This window comes from Electrophorus electricus, chromosome 10, assembly GCF_041902795.1.
Source record: "Electrophorus electricus isolate QZ-2024a chromosome 10, ASM4190279v1, whole genome shotgun sequence".
Classification (NCBI taxonomy): domain Eukaryota; kingdom Metazoa; phylum Chordata; class Actinopteri; order Gymnotiformes; family Gymnotidae; genus Electrophorus; species Electrophorus electricus.
The window spans coordinates 2,959,056-2,983,842 of NC_137506.1; the positions used below are offsets into that span (position 1 = coordinate 2,959,056).

The 24,787-nt window shown below is 44.8% G+C and overlaps 2 protein-coding genes across 4 annotated transcripts; both read left to right on the plus strand.

The window, feature by feature from the left end:
* Positions 1-3,527: 3,527 nt before the first annotated feature.
* Positions 3,528-18,237, plus strand: slc16a9a (solute carrier family 16 member 9a). Of its 3 annotated transcripts, none has more exons than XM_081722260.1 (6): positions 3,528-3,708; positions 5,223-5,472; positions 11,271-11,414; positions 15,938-16,033; positions 16,360-17,217; positions 17,360-18,237. In XM_081722260.1, exons 2-6 carry the CDS (start codon positions 5,268-5,270, stop codon positions 17,560-17,562), a joined length of 1,506 nt encoding a protein of 501 aa, XP_081578386.1. In that variant the 5' UTR covers positions 3,528-3,708; positions 5,223-5,267; the 3' UTR covers positions 17,563-18,237. The 3 variants fall into 3 exon arrangements, with proteins under 3 accessions (XP_081578386.1, XP_035388860.1, XP_081578385.1); XM_035532967.2 differs by lacking the exon at positions 3,528-3,708 and adding an exon at positions 4,308-4,451; XM_081722259.1 differs by lacking the exon at positions 3,528-3,708 and adding an exon at positions 4,484-4,942.
* Positions 18,238-19,710: 1,473 nt separating this feature from the next.
* LOC145659372 (protein FAM13A-like) lies at positions 19,711-22,001 on the plus strand. Its single transcript, XM_081721563.1, has 4 exons — positions 19,711-20,152; positions 20,329-20,535; positions 20,760-20,940; positions 21,041-22,001. The coding sequence occupies exons 1-4, from the start codon at positions 19,936-19,938 to the stop codon at positions 21,045-21,047; spliced, it is 612 nt and encodes a 203-aa protein (XP_081577689.1). The 5' UTR covers positions 19,711-19,935; the 3' UTR covers positions 21,048-22,001.
* The last annotated feature ends 2,786 nt before the right edge of the window (positions 22,002-24,787 follow it).

Sequence of the window (24,787 nt, forward strand, 5' to 3'; positions counted from 1 at the left end):
GGAGCCTGAGTTAGGAACATTGAGTGTTAGGTTTTTGGTTGAAAAGAATCAGTGAAATCAAACAAGTGATCAGTGTCTGCCTATGTATCTGTATGCTGAGGTACTATTCTCTTGTCATATTGTAACTATGTAATTATGTTGAGGTACTCTAATCTTGTCTTGGTGTAATTATACGTAATTATGTTGAGGTACTATTCTCTTGTCATATTGTAACTATGTAATTATGCTGAGGTACTCTAATCTTGTCATATTGTAATTATATGTAATTATGTTGAGGTACTATTCCCTTGTCATATTTTAACTATAATTATTTTGAGGTACTCTAATCTTGTCTTGGTGTAATTATATGTAATTATGTTGAGGTACTATTCTCTTGTCATATTGTAACTATGTAATTATGCTGAGGTACTCTAATCTTGTCTTGGTGTAATTATATGTAATTATGTTGAGGTACTATTCCCTTGTCATATTTTAACTATGTAATTATTTTGAGGTACTCTAATCTTGTCTTGGTGTAATTATATGTAATTATGTTGCGGTACTATTCTCTTGTCATATTTTAACTATGTAATTATGTTGAGGTACTCTAATCTTGTCATATTGTAATTATATGTAATTATGTTGAGGTACTATTCCCTTGTCATATTTTAACTATGTAATTATGTTGAGGTACTCTAATCTTGTCATATTGTAATTATATGTAATTATGTTGAGGTACTCATGTATTGCAGAATGAAATGCGGTTTGACTAGCCTGTGGTGTAGGAATACAACATTTACTGCAAAGCATAAGACAGTCATTAAGTGCGTATCACTATACACATATATATCTTAAACAAATGCAAGACATGTAAACCATAATTTCCATATGCATCTCAACAGCCCGAGAGCCAAAGCTGTTTCGTAATCACGCAGATCTGGATCTTATGACCCAGATAGCAGCGGCTGGGGCACGTAGGGTCAGAGGTGAAGTCGAGTGCACTCTTCCGACATCTCTTGGTGAAGCTATCACGCACTGCGGTGGACTGAGCAGTCTTAACCACTCGTTACGGGGCCTCGCGGCCAGCGGCCGCGGAGATGACGCAGCAGGCCGCGTCATGTTACTGTACCATCCACTACACTTCTGCAGGAGTGGGCCGTGAGCTGAGGAGCGAGGGTTGACTTCTCAGTGGTCTTAGAAACGGGAGGAGCAGTTTGAGCTTTTCTTATGAGGTGTGAGGCGAATTTAAAGCTGTTTATCTTTTCCAGTGCGCCGCGCTGTGCTCAACTCTCCACATTCTGAACTCAGCACGGGTTTCCTTAGTTTCAGAGGTGACCGTCTGGGGTCTGGCTGTGTTGGGGAATGCTGAGTGCTAGAGGTCTGAGCTTACACACCAGTTCTGACAGAACGGTTGTATCAAATGCAGAGCTGAAGTCCAAGATCAGCATTTTGAAATAAGTGGGGACAGGTTGTGCCCATTCAGGATTCAAACAGAGAGACATTTCAGAAGGGAATTCTGAATTAGCAGTTTATCCTGGCCATGTCCTGAAAAGGGAAAACCTGAGACATCTTTCTGGCTTCAGAACTAGTCAGAGATACTGACTGCTTCTGTGGACCGAGTTTCAATATTAAATGTTTTTGATGCAACATCACAGCAAGGAAAACCATGAGGAAACATACTGACCCACAAACAACATCTCGGACATTATAACACAAAAATCATATTTTTTTGTAAGAACAGATCTTAAAATTTTAGAGCGAGCGTCACGTTGAACAATCTCTCGTTTAAGATCGTCTTTACCGCTACGGTGCGCTCAGGGAAACAGGGCCCTGATTCTCCCAAACATCATTGTGTTTAAATCAGTTTAATTAACAAAGAATGTTCACAGTTAAGAGGTGATGTCATGTCATGTAACAAAGGGCTTGAAACCTCTCTGAAACTCATTCCTGAGCTGAGAATGATCTGGTGCCTTTGTTGCGCAACAGTTTCGTTGACCTGTCTCTAAACTCACTGTGCCATTTGCAAACAGACGGTAGTTGTAATGTCACTGCAGTGCATCGTCATATACTGAATCTGTAGACAGGAGAATGTTTAGGAGTATAGGAGTTTAGGAGTTATGTTTATGGACAACACATGTTCCTCCTGACCATTCGTCAACTGCTCCTGTGTTTACAGTAGCAGAGCAGTGAGACAAATACTCACCTGGAGTTTATACGAGGGCAGTGCTCCCGGACCTGGGGTAATTAGACGTTCTGTTCTTTCTCTCTCTCTCTCTCTCTCTCTCTCTTTCTCTCATCTCTCCCTCCCTCCATGTCAGAGGTGATGAAGAGGTATGTCGTGGTGGGTCTGACAGCTCTGTGGGCATAGCGAGGAGGAAAAGTCAGACACTGCTTCAGAATCTAAGCTCTCAGATATGCTGAACACCGACACCCTCTCGCAGGGTAGGCCACCCAGGAGAACAAAGCAGGCGAGAGAAAGAGGTGGAAATCACATGAAAGAAGGCCTACGTTTCGGTCTCTCGCGACCCGAGATTAAAATCAGTTTGATCAAAGCAACAGTTCGGTACAAGTCCTTTTGCAGACGCATGAACTAATGCGGAGTCCCGTTCCCAGAATGCGTTCCATGTGCAGACACTGAGGTACATTAAAGGATCACTTCTAATAAGGTCACAATCTGACCTTTGAACTTATTAATACTGCTTGTTTTAATTGTATTGCTTGGGTTACAGTGGATGTACCAACTGTTCCAGTACTTCTGTACCCTGTTTTTCATTTGTTCTAAGAACACTGGGTGGGTTTCTACCTTTTAAAACTTAACGAATATAATCACAGTGAGCTTCAGTTCGATATTATATGATTTACTAAGAAGTAGGCAGCAGACAGATTACATCATTACATCATCACAGTCCACAGTCTAGTATGATAATGGCCATATACCGCCTTAGAGAGGCGTGTTCTGGTTTCACTTAGAAACAACAGAGAGGGCTGCTCCCAGTACCAGTGAAAAATGGATAAGTATGGACAGCGATCGCTTGGGATTGGGACGTCCGTATCAGGGCCCCGCCGTTCATTTGCATACATCAAAAGCTTCTGCACTTGTTGGTTTTAATTTGACAGCGGAGAGAGCCACCGGGAGGACTGCCATGATGACTCATCACTCTCAGGTGTCCTCGCAGACAGGTCACACACACACACACACACACACCCATCAGACCAAGTATGAGACGGGACATTCTCCATGGCATGGCGTAATCTGCACGCTAAAAATGTACTTAACATTTTACAGTAATTTAGGACCACTGTGGCCAGTAAAGTACTGTAGAATTTACAGTAACCATAAAGCACATATACATTAAAGTACTTAAACATTTATTTGTTATTATTGTTGTTTTTTGGGGGGGGTTTGGGGGGGGTTTGTGTGTGTGTGTGTGTGTGTGTGTGTGTGTGTGTGTGTGTGTGTGTGTGTGTGTGTGTGTGTGTGTGTGTGTGCATAAAAAATTCCCCACTCGCCCTCCTCCGGGCAGTCTCATATTTTCTTTCAAGCTCGGGTCCTCTACCAGAGGTCTGGGAGCTTGAGGGTCTTGCGTAGTATCTCAGCAGTTCCCAGGACTGCACTCTTCTGGACGGAGATCTCGGATGTTGTTACTGGGATCTGCTGGAGACATTCTCCCAGTCTGGGGGTCACAGCCCCTAGTGCTCCGATTACCACGGGAACCAGCTCCTCTCGAGGTATTTCTCGAGCTTTTCGGGTTCTTTTTTCTGATGATGCTATCATTTGGGATTGCTACATCTATCACTACATCCCTCTTCTACTGTTTATCCATATATGAGGGGTAGCAAAAACTGCAGAAGTGATGTGCACAAGGAGTAGAATCTGTTTCCCTAGAAACGTGTACATTTTCATTACATTTTTTACTGCAGTAAGATACACTGCAGTTACACCCATGAATAAGGTGCTCTGTTAATCTTAAAAAATATAAAAATATCAGGAAAAAAACTATCTTCTTGAAATAAATTTGTCATGAAAGTCTGCTAACTGCTGTAGCGTGGAAGTTGCCAGCGCTGGATATTTTAGTCTCCAATCAGTCCAAACTCTGAGACAAATGAACAACAACAGGCCTGTTTCTTTATAAAACGAGCATTAAAAAAAAACAAAAAAACAACAACAAAAAAAAAAAAACGCCATGTAAGAAAAGAATTTATTGTTATAAAACTACCCGCACCGCAGTTGCTTGCGGTATGTGGCGCGCGCGTCTGTGCGGACACGCCGCCAAGTTGGACACTCCTTCGGCGTAGCCTCGCGTGCTTTTAAGCCGGACCGGTGAGAACAGCTCTAAACCGGTTTCCGCACCGACAACAAAGGGGTTATGCCACGGCAAAGTGCGCACCTGCCAGCGAGCAGCGCACGAGTGATCGACGCGTGCTCACCGGGCTTGCATGGCTGCGCGCAGGTACCGGGCGCTCGTGTTAAGGTAAGACGCGCGCAGTTGCTACCCGAGAGGAGGTCGCTCGCTCGGTAAACGTAGCTGCTAGAAACGGTGGCCCTCTGGCTATGAGCAATAGAGATGCCTGCTGTTATTTTTGTAAGATGCTGGAGCGATGCAATGTTGAGTTGCGTTGCAGTTGAAGCTTCATTTTGTGCTGCTGCAAGGACCTCGCGCTATCGCCCGATAAACAGCACAAATTATATGACCCTGCGCTAAAATCTCCCCGTCAGCGCTTCGCTGTTATCTGAGGTCGATAGCTTAATAAAAGTATATAAATACATATATTAAAAAAAAAAAAAAACTTAAGAAGGCTGTCCGGTGCAGAACTCTCCTCCTATGAGGTGTGGTCACCTTCGAGCGCTGCTCAAAAACGGAGCGGCGCGCGATGCTGAGCGCGAGAAGATAAACAGCCTGGTTCGTCGCGCGCGAGCGTTCCACTGGCCCTTAGTACCCCGGCGCTGACCCCGCGCTCACCTGTAAGTGTGTCTTCGCCGCGGAAACGCTTTAATGCAAATGCTGCCCGCCTAGGTTTAATGCACGAGTATGTTCGCTGTTCAGTGTTGCTGCTGTTAATATTTAGAATTATTTATGCAGTGTTTAACTGATCGTTTTGTTCTCTCTCGCTCTCTCGCTCTCTCTCTCTCTCTCTCTCTCTCTCTCTCTATTGCTCTGTGTCTGTCTCTCACTTTTTTCTTGTCTCTCTCTGTCTCAACCAACAACCCCCACCCTACATGCCTCCATTCCCCTGCCTGGCAGGCCTTTTGCTCTCTCTGAGTATTTAGGTACCGTAAAGGGCAGCCCATGGGTGTTGTGTCTGCCGGGAGACCCCTGGATGGCGGCAGGGGTTGGGTCATAGTGCTCGCCTGCTTCCTGGCTCAGTTGCTGGCCTTCGGGTCTCCCCAGTCAGTGGGTGTGCTTTACCCTGAGTGGCTCAGCACCTACCAGGAGGGCAAGAGTATGACAGCCTGGGTGGGGTCCATAGTCTCAGGTGTGGCGCTCATCACCAGTGAGTATACGTGTGTGTGTGTGTGTGTGTGTGTGTGTGTGTGTGATGTAAGCTGATAGCTGAAAGACACTTGAACAAATCCATGTTGTTTACATATGGAAAGACGAGGATCCATATAGAGTTACAAGAAACACCAGCTGGAGAGATACAGTAGTTTGCACACAACACAGAACCTAACCATGTAGCGAAACAGTGGAGGGTGAGCTAGGAAGAATATCAGCAAAAAACACTAGCTTTCCTGAACTCTCACTGAACTTTCTCACTGAACTGTCCCACTGCTGTATCTGTTAAAGAGCTGAAACACTGCATAGCTGAAACATTGAGCTGTCTCACTGAACCGTAGCCGTTAAATAACATGGACTTAGGGTTCTCATAATAGCTGTGTGAGATTCCCTGGACAAAATCAGAAGTGCACACATAAACATGACCTCCCCAATCAGTGGTCTGTAGTGTTTATACTGCAGTTGCTTTAATTCGAAAGCTGGTGGGTTTGGAATTCCAAGTGGGTGGAATGCGATGGAGTGGTGGCAGGTGTGTTTGGTGGTGACACTTTGTCTCATGTTTTGGTGTACTGTGTGGACCTTTCCAGTTTAGCTGCTGTGATTTGAGCATAGAGGCTTCTATTCCTGTGTAGTAACCTGCCTACCCACACCCACGCATACATGCACGCACACACATCTACACACACACACACACACACACACACACACACACGCACATCTGCTTGGCGCATGAGTTACATTATCACATAAATCAGGCATTCCGTATGTGTTTGTGGGCGTGTGTGTGTGTGTGTGTATGTATGTGTACATGTGTTCGTGTGCATGTGTGAGCATTTGGTGCTATGTGTCTTTAATGCTGTTTTAAGAAGCTGTGATATCTTCAATCAGCTGGTGCTATGGAGAGATATAAGGAGAGATAAATGAGTTGACATAGCAACAGTTAAAGGTGCCTGCTGTAAATCTGGTGACGTCTTGGGTGTCAGGCACGCTGTGTTTTAACTAGACCTTATAGTGCACATGATAGGCTGGTTGTTCAAAGATCAGAGAGAGATAGAGAGAGAGGTGAAAAAAGGTGAGACAGTGAAACGTCCAGGGTAATTAAGATAAGCTTTGATAAGCTGCTCAGGAAAAGAGGAAGAGAAAGAGAGAGAGAGAAAGCATCTATAGAAAAACATTTTTTGAATTTTTGTAAAATCATTCTCACTGTGCCAAATCAAATGATACATGTTTTTCATATTTGGTGTATCCAGAGTGATATATTTATCAGTCTGACAGTGTGTGTGTTCCCTTGAAACCGAACCCATGAATTGTTGTTGCTAGCACTATACTCTACCTGCACTACTCTACTAACACTATACTCTACCTGTACTACTCTACTAACATACTCTACCTGCACTACTCTACTAACACTATACTCTACCTGCACTACTCTACTAACACTATACTCTACCTGCACTACTCTACTAACACTATACTCTACCTGTACTACTCTACTAACACTATACTCTACCTGCACTACTCTACTAACACTATACTCTACCTGCACTACTCTACTAACACTACACCTGTACTACTCTACTAACACTATACTCTACCTGCACTGCTCTACTAACACTATACTCTACCTGCACTACTCTACTAACACTATACTCTACCTGTACTACTTTCCTAACACTATACTCTACCTGCACTACTCTACTAGCACTATACTCTACCTGTACTACTCTACTAGCACTATACTCTACCTGCACCACTCTACTAACACTATACTCTACCTGCACTACTATAGTAACACTATACTCTACCTGTACTACTCTACTAACACTATACTCTACCTGCACTACTCTACTAACACTATACTCTACCTGCACCACTCTACTAACACTATACTCTACCTGCACTACTATAGTAACACTATACTCTACCTGCACTACTCTACTAACACTATACTCTACCTGCACCACTCTACTAACACTATACTCTACCTGTACTACTCTACTAACACTATACTCTACCTGCACTACTCTACTAACACTATACTCTACCTGCACTACTCTACTAACATACTCTACCTGCACTACTCTACTAACACTATACTCTACCTGTACTACTCTACTAACACTATACTCTACCCGCACTACTCTACTAGCATACTCTACCTGCACTACTCTACTAACACTATACTCTACCTGCACTACTCTACTAACACTATACTCTACCTGTACTACTCTGCTAATACTATACTCTACCTGCACTACTCTACTAACACTATACTCTACCTGCACTACTCTACTAACACTATACTCTACCTGTACTACTCTGCTAATACTATACTCTACCTGTACTACTCTACTAACACTATACTCTACCCGCACTACTCTACTAACACTATACTCTACCTGTACTACTCTGCTAATACTATACTCTACCTGCACTACTCTACTAACACTACACCTATACTACTCTACTAACACAATACTCTACCTGCACTACTCTAGTAACACTATACTCTACCTGCACTACTCTACTAACACTATACTCTACCTGTACTACTTTCCTAACACTATACTCTACCTGCACTACTCTACTAGCACTATACTCTACCTGTACTACTCTACTAGCACTATACTCTACCTGCACCACTCTACTAACACTATACTCTACCTGCACTACTATAGTAACACTATACTCTACCTGTACTACTCTACTAACACTATACTCTACCTGCACTACTCTACTAACACTATACTCTACCTGCACCACTCTACTAACACTATACTCTACCTGCGCTACTATAGTAACACTATACTCTACCTGCACTACTCTACTAACACTATACTCTACCTGCACTACTCTACTAACACTATACTCTACCTACACCACTCTACTAACACTATACTCTACCTGCACTACTATAGTAACACTATACTCTACCTGTACTACTCTACTAACACTATACTCTACCTGCACTACTCTACTAACACTATACTCTACCTGCACTACTCTACTAACATACTCTACCTGCACTACTCTACTAACACTATACTCTACCTGTACCACTCTACTAACACTATACTCTACCCGCACTACTCTACTAACATACTCTACCTGCACTACTCTACTCACACAATACTCTACCTGCACTACTCTACTAACACTATACTCTACCTGCACTACTCTACTAACACTATACTCTACCTGCACCACTCTACTAACACTATACTCTACCTGCACTACTATAGTAACACTATACTCTACCTGCACTACTCTACTAACACTACACCTGTACTACTCTACTAACACAATACTCTACCTGCACTACTCTACTAACACTATACTCTACCTGTACTACTCTATTAACACAATACTCTACCTGCACTACTCTACTAACACTACACCTGTACTACTCTACTAACACTATACTCTACCTGCACTACTCTACTAACACTATACTCTACCTGCACCACTCTACTAACACTATACTCTACCTGCACTACTATAGTAACACTATACTCTACCTGCACTACTCTACTTTATGAGATATTACACAGTAGAGAGAAATACAAAACGTTCAAAAACGTTGCGTTTGAGTTCACTCACAGTGGAAGTGCACCATACGCAGTCCTCCACTAACAAAGTGGTCCCACAAGAGCCACCGTATGGCCCCCTGGGACGGTACCTGGCTCGCATAAAATATTAACATTCACATTTACATTAACAGCACTTGGCAGGTATCCTTGTCCAAGAGTGCTTTGTAGTCTCTGTCAATCACGTGTGCTTATATAAGTACAGGTAGGTCGGTGTTAAGAATACTATCAGGCTAATGCCTGGCTAAAGCGGGAATAAGACAGTAGAGGGTTTTTTTACTGCATGTTTGCGTGTTCAGTGACTCAGTGAAGAGGGCAGTCTTCGGGCCTGGTTTGCAGACGGCCTGCACGCCCAGCTGTACCGCCCTGGTTCGCACCTGCGTGCCACGGCTGTCACTCCCTGCCTGCTAATACACCATCTGAGGACTGCAAGTTCTTCTGTCTTTTCGGTCATGCAAGGTGAGAGAGAAAGAAAGAAAGGAAGAGAGGGGGATAAAGAGGAAGAGAGAGGGATAAAGAGGAAGAGAGAGAGGGATAAAGAGGAAGAGAGAGAGGGATAAAGAGGAAGAGAAAGGGGGATAAAGAGGAAGTGATACAGCGTGCACCGTGAGAAGGGTACATACTGTAGTTTTGTGTTACCGGAGTCGAGAATTAACCACAGGTGTTGTTGCGTGTGCGTGGGTGTGTGTTTGCGTGTTTGTGAGTGTGTGTGTGTGTGTGTGAGAGAGAGAGAAGGAGAAAGAGGAGACCCCACAATATGAAAAGCTGGTGAGGGTGAAACACTTGTTTGTACACACATTACTTGTGCATTCATTTGAAACACTCGCACCTACATATAAAAGACATGCGCATATGCGCATACTACTCATACATATGTTAATGTGCACTTGCACATATACACTACTTCGATTTACATATATTAACTTACACCTGTATATACATTTGCACATTCAAATGTAAATTAAACTGTCCATGAATATAGTTCTTAACTGTGCTTGTATATATATATATATATAAATGTAAAAAAAAAAAAAAAAAAGTGTAAAAAAAATAAATAATTCCAGTGCACCCGGAAGTAATTACATTGTAACAGGAAGGCAGATATTTAACATGTATACAGCAAGCTGCATGACGTTTGTTCCATCGTAATGAGCTCCATAACCTTATGATGAGTTTTGGAGATTTGAAAAGGAATTTAAGATTGTGGGTTATTGATCGGACATAGCTACTATAAGAAATGATAAGATTATGTCCTACTTAATCTTAGAAAATATTCAGAATGAATTCCATTAGCATTGGGAGTGTGTTGTGAGATATAGATTAGATCAATTATGAGATATATGTTCTGAATATTTACTCACATACTGCAGGCTGATTGGAGGATACTGAGAAGCTAACGTGTGGCCTAATGCTGTCTTTACATTGTTGCAGGTCTACAGGCTACATATTGCATAATCGTATCATTTCTAATTCAATTAGCCCTGGAACGTTCTCGCTAACACTGGGAACGCATTCCAAAATTTGTGTAAAATTCACATTCGATAAGGAAGTGTGTTCTCATGGTGGGACAACAATATGCTGTATGTGTCAAACAATCCACAGATCAATTAATTCCTAGACACAAACATGGGTTAATATGATTCCCTGTCCAGGGGTACCGCAGGGGATCGTACAATGTGTTGGTGGAACTGTAAGAATGTTCCTTCCTTAGTGTCTTTGACCTTCAAACTATCGTATATTTAGAATTATACACGGATATAACCACAGTCTTTCTTCTTTAGAGACCTCTCTTCACCTCATGTTGATGAGCGTGCTGTATAGATGTTAAAGTGAAATGACTTCCGGTTGCGCTGAACATTGTTTTACACACACACAGCCACACACACACACATGAACATAGCTAAAATCCATATTTACACACCAGTGACTGAATGTATAAGTGTGTGTATATGCAAGTGTTTCATAGTTTCATACACAAATGTAAGTACACATACACACACACACACACACACATACACACACACACACACACAGACACACACACACACACACACACACAGACACATACACACACACACACAGAGAAACACATACACACACACACACACACAGCATGCTAATCAGAAAAATGGGATTGATATTTTGGAAATGTATTTATGCAAATCTCTCTCTCTCTCTCTCTCTCTCTCTCCCCCCTCGCTCATTGCAGGTCCTCTCTGCAGCGTGTGCGTGGACAGCTTCGGCGCCAGGCCCGTGACCATCTTCAGCGGCGTGATGGTCGCCGGAGGACTGATGCTGAGCGCTTTCGCCCCGAACGTCTCCTTCCTCATCTTCTCCTACGGAATCGTCGGTGGTGAGGCTTAACTTCCGCACGCTCCGCCCCTCATTCCCAGCCCGCTTCTTTTTCTCGTCTTCCTCAGTCCTAGAACGGCCAAGCTCTTCTTTCCTGGGGGGTCCAGGGGGATTCTCACGTTCTGCATCTGCATCACCGGGTCCCTTACAGGGCCCATTGGGCCCTTTCCATCAGGCCCTACGCTACGCATCTATAATTCACGATCCGTTCACGTAACAGTATCCCGCGCCAGCCAGCCTAAACCTTTGCTGCTTCACACACCCTGATGTTAATTCATAACCCTCTTATCCATCATGTCTCAGCCATGGAGACAAACTCACACAGTTAACTGACCACTCTAAAATGATAAACATGAAAGTAATTTCATTAAAATACATAAAAGTATCTATTTTATCAAACTATGTAGTTCTTTGGAAAATTCTTATGAGCTTGCCAGCTAAAGATGACATATCTATTGTGATCGGAATAAGTAGTCTAGCATAATCATTTAGGACATTAGAGGAGGCTTTGAGACTTATTATGTGTTCCATGGTGTACTGGCAACTGTGAAGATGTAAAGTAAATTCAAGCTCAGAAGCAGAGCTCAAACACGAGAAGAAAAAACAAGCAGTTGGCTGAAGTAAACAGGCTTTATGAGCTGGATACTCACGTCAGAAGACGAAAGAGATGTAACAGATCGGCTGGTTTGTCCACCGACAATGCAGACAGGAATTTGGCCTTGAAGTCCATTGTAGGTGATTTTGCATGCCACACACACACACACACACTCACACACACACACACACACACACACACACACACACACACACACACAGACACACACACCTCCTACAGGACAGCACGTCTCACATTTTGGCTCTGTTACAACAGCGCACTTTCATATCCACTCTATGAATAATAAATGCGCGTTCTTAAACGAGCGCATTTTTAAAAAATAAGAGAAGCTCTGAAACTTGGCTTCATCCTAATGACCACTCAGCTCTCGCTATGTGCTCTCATATATCGATACACAACAGCTCGCAGGGCAGGGGGCGTGGCCTTGCCATCATTTAGAGATCTGATTTGCCAATTGTGTCACCTTTTGAACGTTTGGCTTTTAAAATTGCTCGCACCGCTTCTTGTGGTTTTTACTTATCACGCTCCTAAGTACAATCCTGTGTTCCTCTCTAAGCTTGTTCAATTTCTAATTCTCTTGAGCTCTACCTGCTCAACCACTAATCCTGATGATTGGTTTTAACGTACGCATTGTTCATCTCTCGTGTTACTCTGCAGCGCAGAGCCTTACTCAACAAGTTACGTTTCCTGCTCGTAAAAGGTCACATTTTGGATTTTGTCTGCACATCTGGCCTTGATAGTGGAAATCGAGAGGGTACCTACATGAATGTTTCTGGTCAGAAACTCCTTAGGTTTGATTGAAATACACCTATTTCCTCTTATTTAGTAAAGAGAGATAGGCAGAGAGATTATTACAGAAATCTTAAACATATTGATTATGAATATGCTTCTCTCTGTTGCTAGAGTTCTACCATTGGCTCAGAGGAAAACACAACACTGTAATTAGAACTTTGTTAGAACAGTTTGCCCTTTTTAAAAAATGTACTCTCTCCCATTCTGGTCACACAACACCAAACTCTTAAAAACACATGTGCTAACCCTTTGTCCTGTAATCACTACCGCTATTAATTCTTCTCTTATTACTGGTATTGTCCAGTCTGAACTGCAGTCCGGTGTTGCTGCAGATGACCTCACTAACCGCAGCTCGATTTCTAATCTTGATTTCTGGCTAAAGTCCCTGCGTGTGTTGTTCCAGCCCAACATCAATAACCCCTGATAGAGCATAAACTTCACGAACCATTTCAGTTTCGTTTCAAGTTCGGAATCGCACTGAAACCGCCTTGGCGGTGCTCGTGAATGATGCTTTTTCTTTCAGCAGACTGGGGGGGGGCTCTTATCATCCTTCGTCTTATCATCCTTCCAATCCAGTTGGTCAAACTTCCCTATTAGACCATATTGTTTGTACCTCTCCTATTCTTGTTGTTTTCACTTACTTTCCTCCTGTGTTCCTCTCTGAACTTATGGAATTTCTAACAAGTGGGCGGGTGGGTATTTTGAAGGTGTGAATCACCTTTTCAACCATTCATAATTGTTTTGTTAGGTAATAATAAATCTCATACTGTGCTGGTTTGCTGAGTACCTCAAGGATCTATCCTTGGGCCTGTCACACAGCCCGTTTCCTTGGATTATTACGACTCCCGGCATTCCAATGATGAAGAATCTGGCCAATCGCCAACCACACACACGTTCATCAGTACCGGACTACTAATATCACCTGCTACTCATTCACACTGCCTATTTATACCAGACACACTCTGCAAAGTGTTGCCACTTAAATCATCAGCGTTCTTTCCGATCGTCTTACCGTATTTCTGATCTTTGTCCGATTCCTCTCCTCTGTTTTTAGCTTGCCCTGTTTGGTTTTGTCCGCCCGATTAGATTGTCTTTCTGGATTTCCACCTTGGCCTGTTTGTGCCCTGTTTGTAACATACTCTGACTCTGTTACCTGTATGATTCTGGTTCTGACCCTTGCCTGTACCTTGCCAACCTCTGTTGCATTACCCCTTACTGATTAAAACCACGGCTTATTTTATCAGCGAGCGACTGGCTTTATCTCAATCCTTAGAGGGCTATTAATGTTGAGTACTTATATGTTGCGTTTATGGCGAGAGCATTAGGAAATTTGGCTTGAGCTTCGTTTCATGCTGATGACACCCAAATGTGTATCAGCACTAAGAGCTAGCTTGGCAGCTGCTTGAGTTTTAATCTGTGTCTCCATCAAATAATAACCCGGATGCAACAGATTTTACTTCACCTTCAATCTTCAAAGACTGAGATTCTTTGAATTGGCAGTCATCTTTCCTTGAATCTTCAAATATTTTAATCCTCACATAGGTGTTGCTTAGATTTCACCTTCTACACAAGTATGTAACCTAGGAGTCATTTTTTATAGTCAGTTAATATTTGACACTCACATCAAGAATATTACCAAAACCTCTTCCCACTGTCTTTGTTGATGGCACAGTGGCTTGGTCGTGAGCACGTTTGCCTCTCAGCACTAGGGGTTTAAGTCCTGATCTTGGTGGAGTTTCCATATTCTATCTGTGTGGTTTTCCTTCTCTGGTTTCCTCCCGCAGTCCAAGAACATGGAGGTTGGGTTGATGGGATATTCTAAATTGTCCTGCATGAATGGGACCTGTGTGTAAGTATATAGAGATGCGTGCATGTATGTCCAGCGATGGTTGGAGCTCTGTCCTGGTCTTGACCTCCTCCCCTTCCCCGGCACCCAATGTCAGTCCCCCGGGGGGCTGTGGTTTCCGACAGGGCGCACGCTGTGTGCAAATCGGCTGCCGCTTCTCATCAGCATGTGAGTGTTTGTAACGGCCCGTGTCCATCCGTAAAGCGTCCTTGAGTCTGAGAAAGGTGCTGAAAAATGTAATTAATAATAATAATACAGCTGAGATCAGGCCTGTTATCTCACCCTGTGACGCTGAGACTCTTGTATGTGCCTGTGACGCTGAGACTCTTGTATGTGCCTGTGACGCTGAGACTCTTGTATGTGCCTGTGACGCTGAGACTCTTGTATGTGCCTGTGATGCTGAGAGTCTTGTATGTGCCTGTGGCGCTGAGACTCTTGTATGTGCCTGTGACGCTGAGACTCTTGTATGTGCCTGTGACGCTGAGACTCTTGTATGTGCCTCTTATGCTGAGACTCTTGTATGTGCCTGTGACGCTGAGACTTGTATGTGCCTGTGACGCTGAGACTCTTGTATGTGCCTGTGATGCTGAGACTCTTGTATGTGCCTGTGACGCTGAGACTCTTGTATGTGCCTGTGACGCTGAGACTCTTGTATGTGCCTGTGACGCTGAGACTCTTGTATGTGCCTGTGACGCTGAGACTCTTGTATGTGCCTCTTATGCTGAGACTCTTGTATGTGCCTGTGACGCTGAGACTCTTGTATGTGCCTGTGGCGCTGAGACTCTTGTATGTGCCTGTGACGCTGAGACTCTTGTATGTGCCTGTGATGCTGAGACTCTTGTATGTGCCTGTGACGCTGAGACTCTTGTATGTGCCTGTGATGCTGAGACTCTTATATGTGCCTGTGATGGTTGGGGTATAATTAGGCTCTTCTTGCTGGATCACCTTCAAAATCTCTCCAGAGTCTTTACTGTGTACAGCACTGTGCTCCTGAGTTCTCACTCTCTCGTCATCTCGTGCTCGCCTTCCTCCTGCAGTGCTGAACCACACCGGCTTCTTGTGCCCCAGTTTTCCTCTGGGACTGGTGACCATTTATCCTCCTTCTCACTCTTTGCCTGATGGAATGATTAGGACTTAAACATGTACTATATTCAACATACTGAACATGGTTTCACCTCCTAGGACTTCAGAAGCACTTGGGTTGCACACCTGTTTCTATGGAAACCTGGTGTTTGAGTATTTGAGTGTTTGATTGTTTGTGTGTTGTCAGGTATGGGCTGCGGGCTGGTCTATGCGGCGACGTTGACCATCACATGTCAGTACTTTGACAAGAGACGTGGTCTTGCTCTGGGCATCGTTACTACAGGTGTGGCCCCTCCCACCTCACACCTGTACTTTCAAATAATCATACTTCAATTCCCTCCTAAACTACTCCTGAATCTATTTAAAGTAATGAAGAGATTTATCACTGTCAGCAATTAAAATTATATTCCAAATCATATCAAAATCATAACAATGGACTGTGAACGTGTCATTAACTGTCTGTAGTGTTTTTATTATGTTTGGATTAAAAGGATTGTAATACGATATGTGTTCAATTGCACATCTTACGTAATCACCATTGCTTAAGGTAAAGGCTGCTCCGTAACTGTGTGTGTGTTTGTGTGTGTGTGTGTGTGGGCGTTTCTTCAGGTACCAGTGCGGGCGGTTTTCTCTATGCAACCTTACAGAATGAGCTGATTGAGCTGTTTGGATTGGACGGTTGCCTGCTTATCATCGGAGCAGCATCACTAAACCTGATGGCATGTGCCGGACCCATGCGACCTTTGAACTTTCCAGGATATTACCTCAAACAGAAAGCCGCCCTGGCACACACAGACGAGCCTCTTTATGACAAACCCTCCACTATCATCATCGTCACCGGCGACGACCGAGACACCGGTCCTGCCCATAAAACCCCCGGCACCGCAACAAAGGAGCTCCTGATTGGCTCAGAGCCAGGAGCGGCAGAGTGGGGCACGCCGCATTCCGCGCTGGTGCGCGCCATCAAACGGCGGGCGCGCGCGCACGCCCGCTACGCGCGACAGGTGGGCGGCTACCTGGGGAACCGGCCCTTCGCCGCCCTCTGTGTTTGCATCTTCCTCTTCAGCCTGGGCGCCTTCCCACCCGTCCTGTTCATGGAGGACGTGGCGCAGAGCGCCGGCCTCGCCGAGCACGTCGCCGCTGTGCCGCTCGTCTCGGTGGTGGCCGCGGCGACGGGCGCAGGCAAGCTGGCGCTGGGCGCGCTGGCAGACGCGCGGCGCGTGAGCGGCCTGCACCTGTACGCGCTGACCGCGATGGCCTCGGGCGCCGCCCTGCTGCTGGTGCCCGTCTCGCGGAGCTACGCAGGCCTGCAGGCGCTCTGCGCCGTGCTGGGCTTCTTCTCGGGCAACTGGTCCCTCACGCCCTACGTCACCACGCGCATGGTGGGCGTGGAGCACCTCAGCCAGGCTCACGGCATCCTCATGTGCTTCGGAGGCTTCGGGATCATGCTGGGACCTCCCGTCGTAGGTATGGAGACAAACACATCCGCGCACACGCTCACAGACACCAGAGCACTCCATTGCTTCGGGTTACCTACACATCAAAACTCACTTGACGTGTCAGTAATCACGTCTCCCCTCGCTAACGCTCGGTCTTCTTCCTGTCCCAGGCTGGTTATTTGACTGGACGCAGTCGTACGACCTGGCATTCTACTTCAGCGGGTCCTGTGTGGTAGCGGGGGGCGCGCTGCTCTTCCTGGCTACCCTGCCTTGCTGGGGCCTGCCGGAGAGCGAGGGGAACACGCCTGCCGTCGAGTCCCCCTGTGACCCAGAACGAGAAAACCCCTCCGACAAAGTGGCTTCTGTGGCCTGAACCGCCTTGATGTAGCCCTCAGCCTTACTGCTCCTGCGTGCTTTAAGCATCGTACACATTGACTTTTTTTTCACAGACCTTAGAAAACACGCACAAAGTTTGTCTGCAATTTTATTCTTTTCTTATTCTATATATTTTTAGTGATGATTAACTATTTGCTGTATTCTGAACTAATATAATTATTACCTCGTTTGTGGAGGTTTGTACGAATCAGATACAGTTTATTAGGAGAGTGTAGAGTAGATGTCTTTTATTATTAACAGATTTTTGTAGGATTCCTTCACTCAAAACGATTGTACATTTGGTCTGACCACACATGGTGTGACAGTACAAAGCATCCTGCATTGGAGACCATAAGGAATGTAATACATCACAGACCCTCTGGGAAATGGTGCCGTCTGCATAGAAGACCCGTTCTGGTCAGATCAGCCACAGCTCAGGTAGTGCCCTCCAGTAGGCTGCTCCGTGTAATGCTCACTCTACCGTTTACAAATAGTCATCTTTGTTTTATGATGGGTTTGGGAAACCCAGATCGGGACCCTGATCGCTGTACTTCCTGATCGAGACGCGCGTGACGTACCTTGCTTTTCCTGCTCATCTTCTTTTATTGCACCAGTGCTAAACCAAAGAGAGAGAGAGAGAGAGAGAGAGGGAGGGAGGGAGGGAGAGAGAGAGAGAGAGAGAGAGAGAGAGAGGGAGGGAGAGAGAGAGAGAGAGAGAGAGAGAGAGAGAGAGAGAGAGAGAGAGAGAGAGAGAGAGAGAGAGAGAGGGAGAGAGAGAGAGAGAGAGAGAGAGAGAGAGAGAGAGAGAGAGGGAGGGAGAGAGAGAGAGAGAGAGAGGAGGGAGGAGAGAGAGAGAGAGAGAGAGAGAGAGAGGGAGAGAGAGAGAGAGAGAGAGAGAGAGGGAGGGAGGAGAGAGAGAGAGGAGAGGGGAGAGAGAGAGAGAGAGAGAGAGAGGGGAGGGAGGAGGGAGGGAGAGAGAGAGAGAGAGAGAGAGGGAGGAGGGAGAGAGAGAGAGGGAGGGAGAGAGAGAGAGAGAGAGAGAGAGAGAGAGAGAGAGGGAGGGAGGGAGGGAGAGAGAGAGAGAGAGAGAGAGAGAGAGAGAGGGAGGGAGGGAGGGAGAGAGAGAGAGAGAGAGAGAGAGAGTATCCCCAGGCTAGTGTGGGCATTATACCATCTGCACTTTACCTTTTCCTACTATAACATACACAGCCATGCACACATACAAAGACAAAACATAAGAATTAATGTACGAATGAATCATCAGAAATGTTTTACTCATTCATGGTCCCTCACCGGGCTGGTTCCTGATTCTGATAATAATTGTATTTTTCTTTTGTTGTCATTTTTAATGCCACTATTAGTATGTAAGATTTGTAAGAATTGAATGCATCTCTTTTACATTCACTTATACACAATGTGTGTCCATCACAAAAAGAACACAAATTATTTGTGATTGTTTGTTGTTTGTTGTTTTTAACACTAAAGACTCTCTTGTGTCTCTGAAAGTGTGGGGACTCATTGTCCCCCTAAATAATGATATTATTTTCCATCTTCTACTTTGGGCTATTTTCTTCTTAAACGTGTGTTACAGTGCCTACTGCGGATCGTTTTTATTTTAATTTTAATTTTTTTAAATAAACGTGCCAATAAAAAAAAAAGGTCAAATCGATACAATACGATCCCCTAAAGTGTTGGTTTAATGTGTTCATTAACGTTTAATTCATGCACAGCCATGTCAAAAGCGACCTTTTGCACTTTACTCGTCAGTATAAACTGTATAACCCGTTTATACAGTCTCTGGTTTTACTGGAGACCATTCAAGCCGCTCTACCGTATCTAGGCAACACGTCTGTAACCAAGGCAACCGCCTAGCTTCAGACGCCGCTTCCACGGTTCCCATAGAAACGTGATTTCAGCCACATGACTGACGACTTGCGTACAGAAACAACCGTGGATCAAATACTACGACCTGAACGAGATTTCCTACGGATTAGGAAGGCAAAGTTACGTGTGTTATGAACCCTAGTTTAAGACGACGCGTCTCGTGACGATGACTTGACCGTCCGCGCGGGAGAACGGCGACTGGCGCGCGGCTCAGCCTGAAATGGGCTCGAGCGCCTCGGTGTCACTCTGCGTGAGTAACGTGGCACCTCATCTTAAACAAAGCCGCCGCACTGCTGTAACTACCGCACCGAATCGACATGCAGTTCGGATTTTAGTTTATTATAGTAAAAATGAAATAAATCCGTGCACTGCAGTCTCGGGGTGGGCTTGTGCCATGCAAGGCATGCACGCCCACCTGTCTGGCTACCTGGGGTCTTGAGAACACGGGCGCTACTGAGTATGAGACACGGACTTGTTTGAAATAGAGATGCGTTTTTCTCTCACGCGTTTTGCTAAATTGCAGCGACGTCCGGCGTCAGCGAGCGTGAAGCGGAGCGCGCGAGTGCAGCCCCACCCGCAGGCTCCAGAGCTGGACCTCGGGGCGGTGTTTGGTGTGCCCCTGCAGAGACTCAAGGAGGCAGGACGGCTGCGGCAAGGTGTTCCCCTGGTGCTCAGGAGCATGGTGGAGTTCTTGGAGAAATATGGTGAGCATTGCTGAGTTGCCTTCTTATGGCCTGTACAGACAGCCTGCTAGGTAAAGCTAGCATCACTCACACCTGTGTGTGTGTGTGTGTGTGTGTGTGTGTGTGTGTGTGTGTGTGTGTGTGTGTGTGTGTGTGTGTGTGTGTGTGTGTGTGTGTGTGTGTGTGTGTGTGTCCAGGTCTGCAGCAGAGTGGCGTGTTCAGGTTGTGTGGGTCTGACCGACGCTGTCAGACCCTCCGTGTGTGTTTGGACCGGGGAGAGTGTGTGGGTCTGGAGAGAGGAGATGTTCCCACGGTTGCTGCACTCCTCAAACTCTACTTGAGAGAACTACCCTGTGGACTTATTCCACACACGCACAGCAAACACATGCAGCAGGCACTTATGGGTACACACACACACACACTCACACATAGCAAACACATGCAGCATGCACTCACACAATCACGCATGAAACACACAAACAGTACTCAAAGTGGGCCGGTACTCACTTCTACAGTTTACTCTTTGGCATACTGTGACTTTTCTTGCGTACTGGCACTTCTCACAAGTGTGTGTATGTGTGTGTGTGTGTGTGTGTGCGCGCACGCGTATGTGTTTGTGTGTGTGAAGACTGTAAAGACGGAACAGAACTGTTTACGGTACTGAAGGAAACCCTGAGCCGTCTTCCTGATGACAATTACAACATCTTGTCTTATCTTCTGCACTTCCTGTCCCGAGTGGCTGCCTATAGCCAGTGGAATCACATGACCTCCGAGAATTTGGCCACAGTGTTCGGCCCATGCATCTTTCGGTAAGTCTAAAATAAAAATGTGTGTGTGTGTGTGTGTGTTTATTTGAGACCTTTAAAAATAAATGAGACCTAATAAAAAATTACAAGGTTTCTGTTTTAGTCTTTAGCATGTGCAGGAGGGACTCATTTGAGAGCTTGTGTCCGGTCTCATCCGCACCTACCTGCCGCTCTGATCAAGTGTTTGGCTGATATAAACACATAAGAGCTTCGTAAAATACCAGTTGCATCTACAACCACCCTGAAGTAAACTGGACACACTGCACTGGCTATCCCTGGTTTTATTATGTCCTGTCACCCAGGTTTGGAATTTTAGTGTCATTTTTGAGTCCACGTCGTCCTTTGAGGGTCATATTAAACCATCAATAAAGCAGCGTATTTTCAGCCTATTGTCCTCTCTGTCACTCCGTAGCTGAGAGTCTTATTCGTGCTTTAATCCAGACTGGATCACTGCAGAGCTGCTCTCCTCGAGCTCCTGCCTCCGGGCTCCGGAAGCAGCGGCAGGTCCACATACGCTGGCTTCAGGTCCACTTCACCAGACCGTATAAAATGCTTCTTCTAGTTGTGAAGTCCTTGCATGGTCTGGTAGCTTCCTGCTCTCTTTCACCTTCGCCTTGGTTCTTGGATGCTCGCCGGGTCTCTGTCTCATGCTCCAGGCTCCATACGCTGTTAGGGTAGCGGACCCTAATTTCTGGAACACAATCCCTTCACACCTCCCCACAAGTACCTCTGTATCCTCCATTCCGGATTGCTTTTCCTCATACTAACTAAATATCTTGCTACTGCATCTATCTCGTTTATTCAAGATTTAGTTATTTAACTGCCTCTGTTAATACTATAGTCATTCTTTTTTAAATTCTAGTCCTGTTTTTTTAATTCAGTTTCTTAATCTTTTAATGTTAAACTTTTATATGTGCAGTTTCCTTGGCAATCCTGAAAGGAACCTATAATAATAATTATTATTATTATTATTGTTGTTGTTGTTGTTGCTGTTATGTACATACTACTGTATGATTAATATTGCTAATAATATTAAATGGTGTAAAATTGTTATTTTTATTGGATACTAATCGCAGCTCTGGAGTTTTTTGTTCTGAAAGGTTCATGAACCATCTTCCCAGCTGACTGTGGAGTGTCAGAATGTTCTCTGTTGAGTTCTAGAATGGCAGTCTAGAATGCTCTCTCTGGAGTTCTAGAATGGCAGTTTATAATGTTCTTTCTGAAGTTCTAGAATGGCAGTTTATAATGTTCTTTCTGAAGTTCTAGAATGGCAGTTTAGAATGTTCTTTCTGAAGTTCTAGTATAGCAGTTCAGAATGTTCTGTCTGGAGTTCTAGAATGGCAGTTTATAATGTTCTTTCTGAAGTTCTAGAATGGCAGTCCAGAATGTTCTGTCTGGAGTTCTAGAATGGCAGTCCAGATTGTTCTCTGGACATTTAGAATGGCAGGTCAGCACAGCGGTACTACGATAGATTTGGGTGCCTGTCAGTCACAGGCCCTTAGAATCATCCTAACTCCATTCAGTCAACCCCCCACCCCTGGCACCTGTGCTGAGCAGGCGGAGAGCACTAGGGACATTTTGTCCTTCATCAACACACACCCTGGGGGATAGGTGAAACAGGGTGAAGTGTCCCACCGAGGACAAGACAGGCAGTGCTGAACGCTCCAGGAGCTCAGAGCCTGCTAGCCTGTCAACCTGCTAGCCCTCGCTGCTGTCACAATGTGTCAAAGGGATTGTGGGTCGTTCCCAGCAGACCTAATAAACACATAGAAAGTTCTACTCAGTCTTCATCCTCCAAGTAAACATTTCTGAATGTGTGTGTTTGTGATCGTGTGTGTGTGTGTGTGTGTTTACAGATTTGTACGATCCACTGTCTGCCCTTTCAGATGGAGTAGGCTGTATTTATGGGCACAGCTATGAGTGGCCTCTGTGTGATGGATTGCTATGAATGTGTCTGGCCAAAGCCGTCAGAGTGCACTCTGTGAGCCTAGCCAAGTTCCAGACACCATAGGATAGGAGGGCAGGAATGAGGAAGAGGAATCTTCCAGACAGTGTAGAAAGAGAGTACAGACAGGCAGATAAATAGATGGTTTCTGCATTTCGTCACAGAGGGCCAGAGGCTTATTTGATCGTGTCATTTCCTCATAAACAGGACTATTAATATCATTCCACCGTGTTTGACATTTTAGCTCCCATCATCCTCTACCTTTGACCCTGGCACAAACCTACACGAAAACAAGAACACCACATACACACACCTACATACCTACACACACACACACACACACATTTGGAGCTGACACATACAGCAATGTGCTTCTCAAATGGACATTTCGAGTTATACAAATTATGTAGACATGGCCTGAGTGACCAGCTGTCTATCTACCTGCCTGACAGTCTGTCACTTTGTCTCTTTGTCTCTGCATGGGATACAGTTTGAGTCTTGTAGATTTGATCTAGTTGACTGGACATGTTGGCGTTTGGGAGTGCTTAGGTTCTGGGTAGTTCTTGAATTGTATTACATATTCTATTATTTATAATAGAATAAATAATAGAATAAAAAAGTATTTTAAAAAAGCCTTTTATATGAAAACTTGGTTTGTTTTTGATTTTCTTTTGTAAATTGACTAAATGGGACTGTATGTTACGACAATATATTCACTTTTATAGCGACGTTTTTATTAGAATGTAATTCCTTTTCTGGTGGGAGGGGTTTTTAATGCACTACGGGGTAGATGACAAGGGTGAACATGCCAGATAAACACCAGCAGGGGGAACTGTGGAGTTCATAGACTTTTTATTAACATTAACACTCGATGGTTTTTGGGTTGGGTTTTTTTTGGGGGGGGGGGGGATTTATGCTATTTTAACAAAATGTATGAAAGTGTTGTTTAGTGTATACTGTACTAGGTGATTAGAAAGATTTAATAGTTTAAATGTGACTGATAATAATTTCAACTGTTATGTTTTATAACCTGTTTGTAGTGTCTCTGAAGGCCCGAAGATGCTGGAGGAACAGGCCATGTGTAATATCCTTACTCTACATCTGCTGGAGAAGCACACACACCTGATTCCAAACACACACACTCACACACACGTCTGCAATACTACCCACAAACTCACAAGCAGCGTCCACCTGACCACACACCCCCTTAACACTCCAACCACACATACCCCAAACACCACACGCCCTTTAAGTGCTACACACACCCCGAACACCACCCATACACTGAACACTACACATATTCCAGACACCACGCATATCCTAAACACCACACACCCCTTAAATGCTACACACGTTCCAACCACACATACCACAACCACCACACACCCCATAAATGCTACACACACCCCAAACACCACACATACCCCAAACACCACACACCCCCTAAACACTATACACACTCCAAATCCCACACATACCCAAAACACCACACACCCTATAAATGCTACACACACCCCCAATACCACACATACCCCAAACACCACACACCCCCTAAACACTACACACACTCCAAATCCCACACATACCCCAAACACCACACACCCCCTAAATGCTACACACACTCCAAATACTACACACCCCATAAATTCTACACACACCCCAAACACCACACACCCCATAAACACTATACACACTCCAAATCCCACACATACCCCAAACAACACACACCCCATAAATGTAACACACACCACGAACACCACACATACCCCAAACATGACACACCCCTTAAACACTACACAAAATCCAAATACCACACATATCCCAAACACCACACCCCACCTAAACACTATACACACTCCAAATCCCACACATACCCGAAACACCACACACCCCCTAAATGCTACA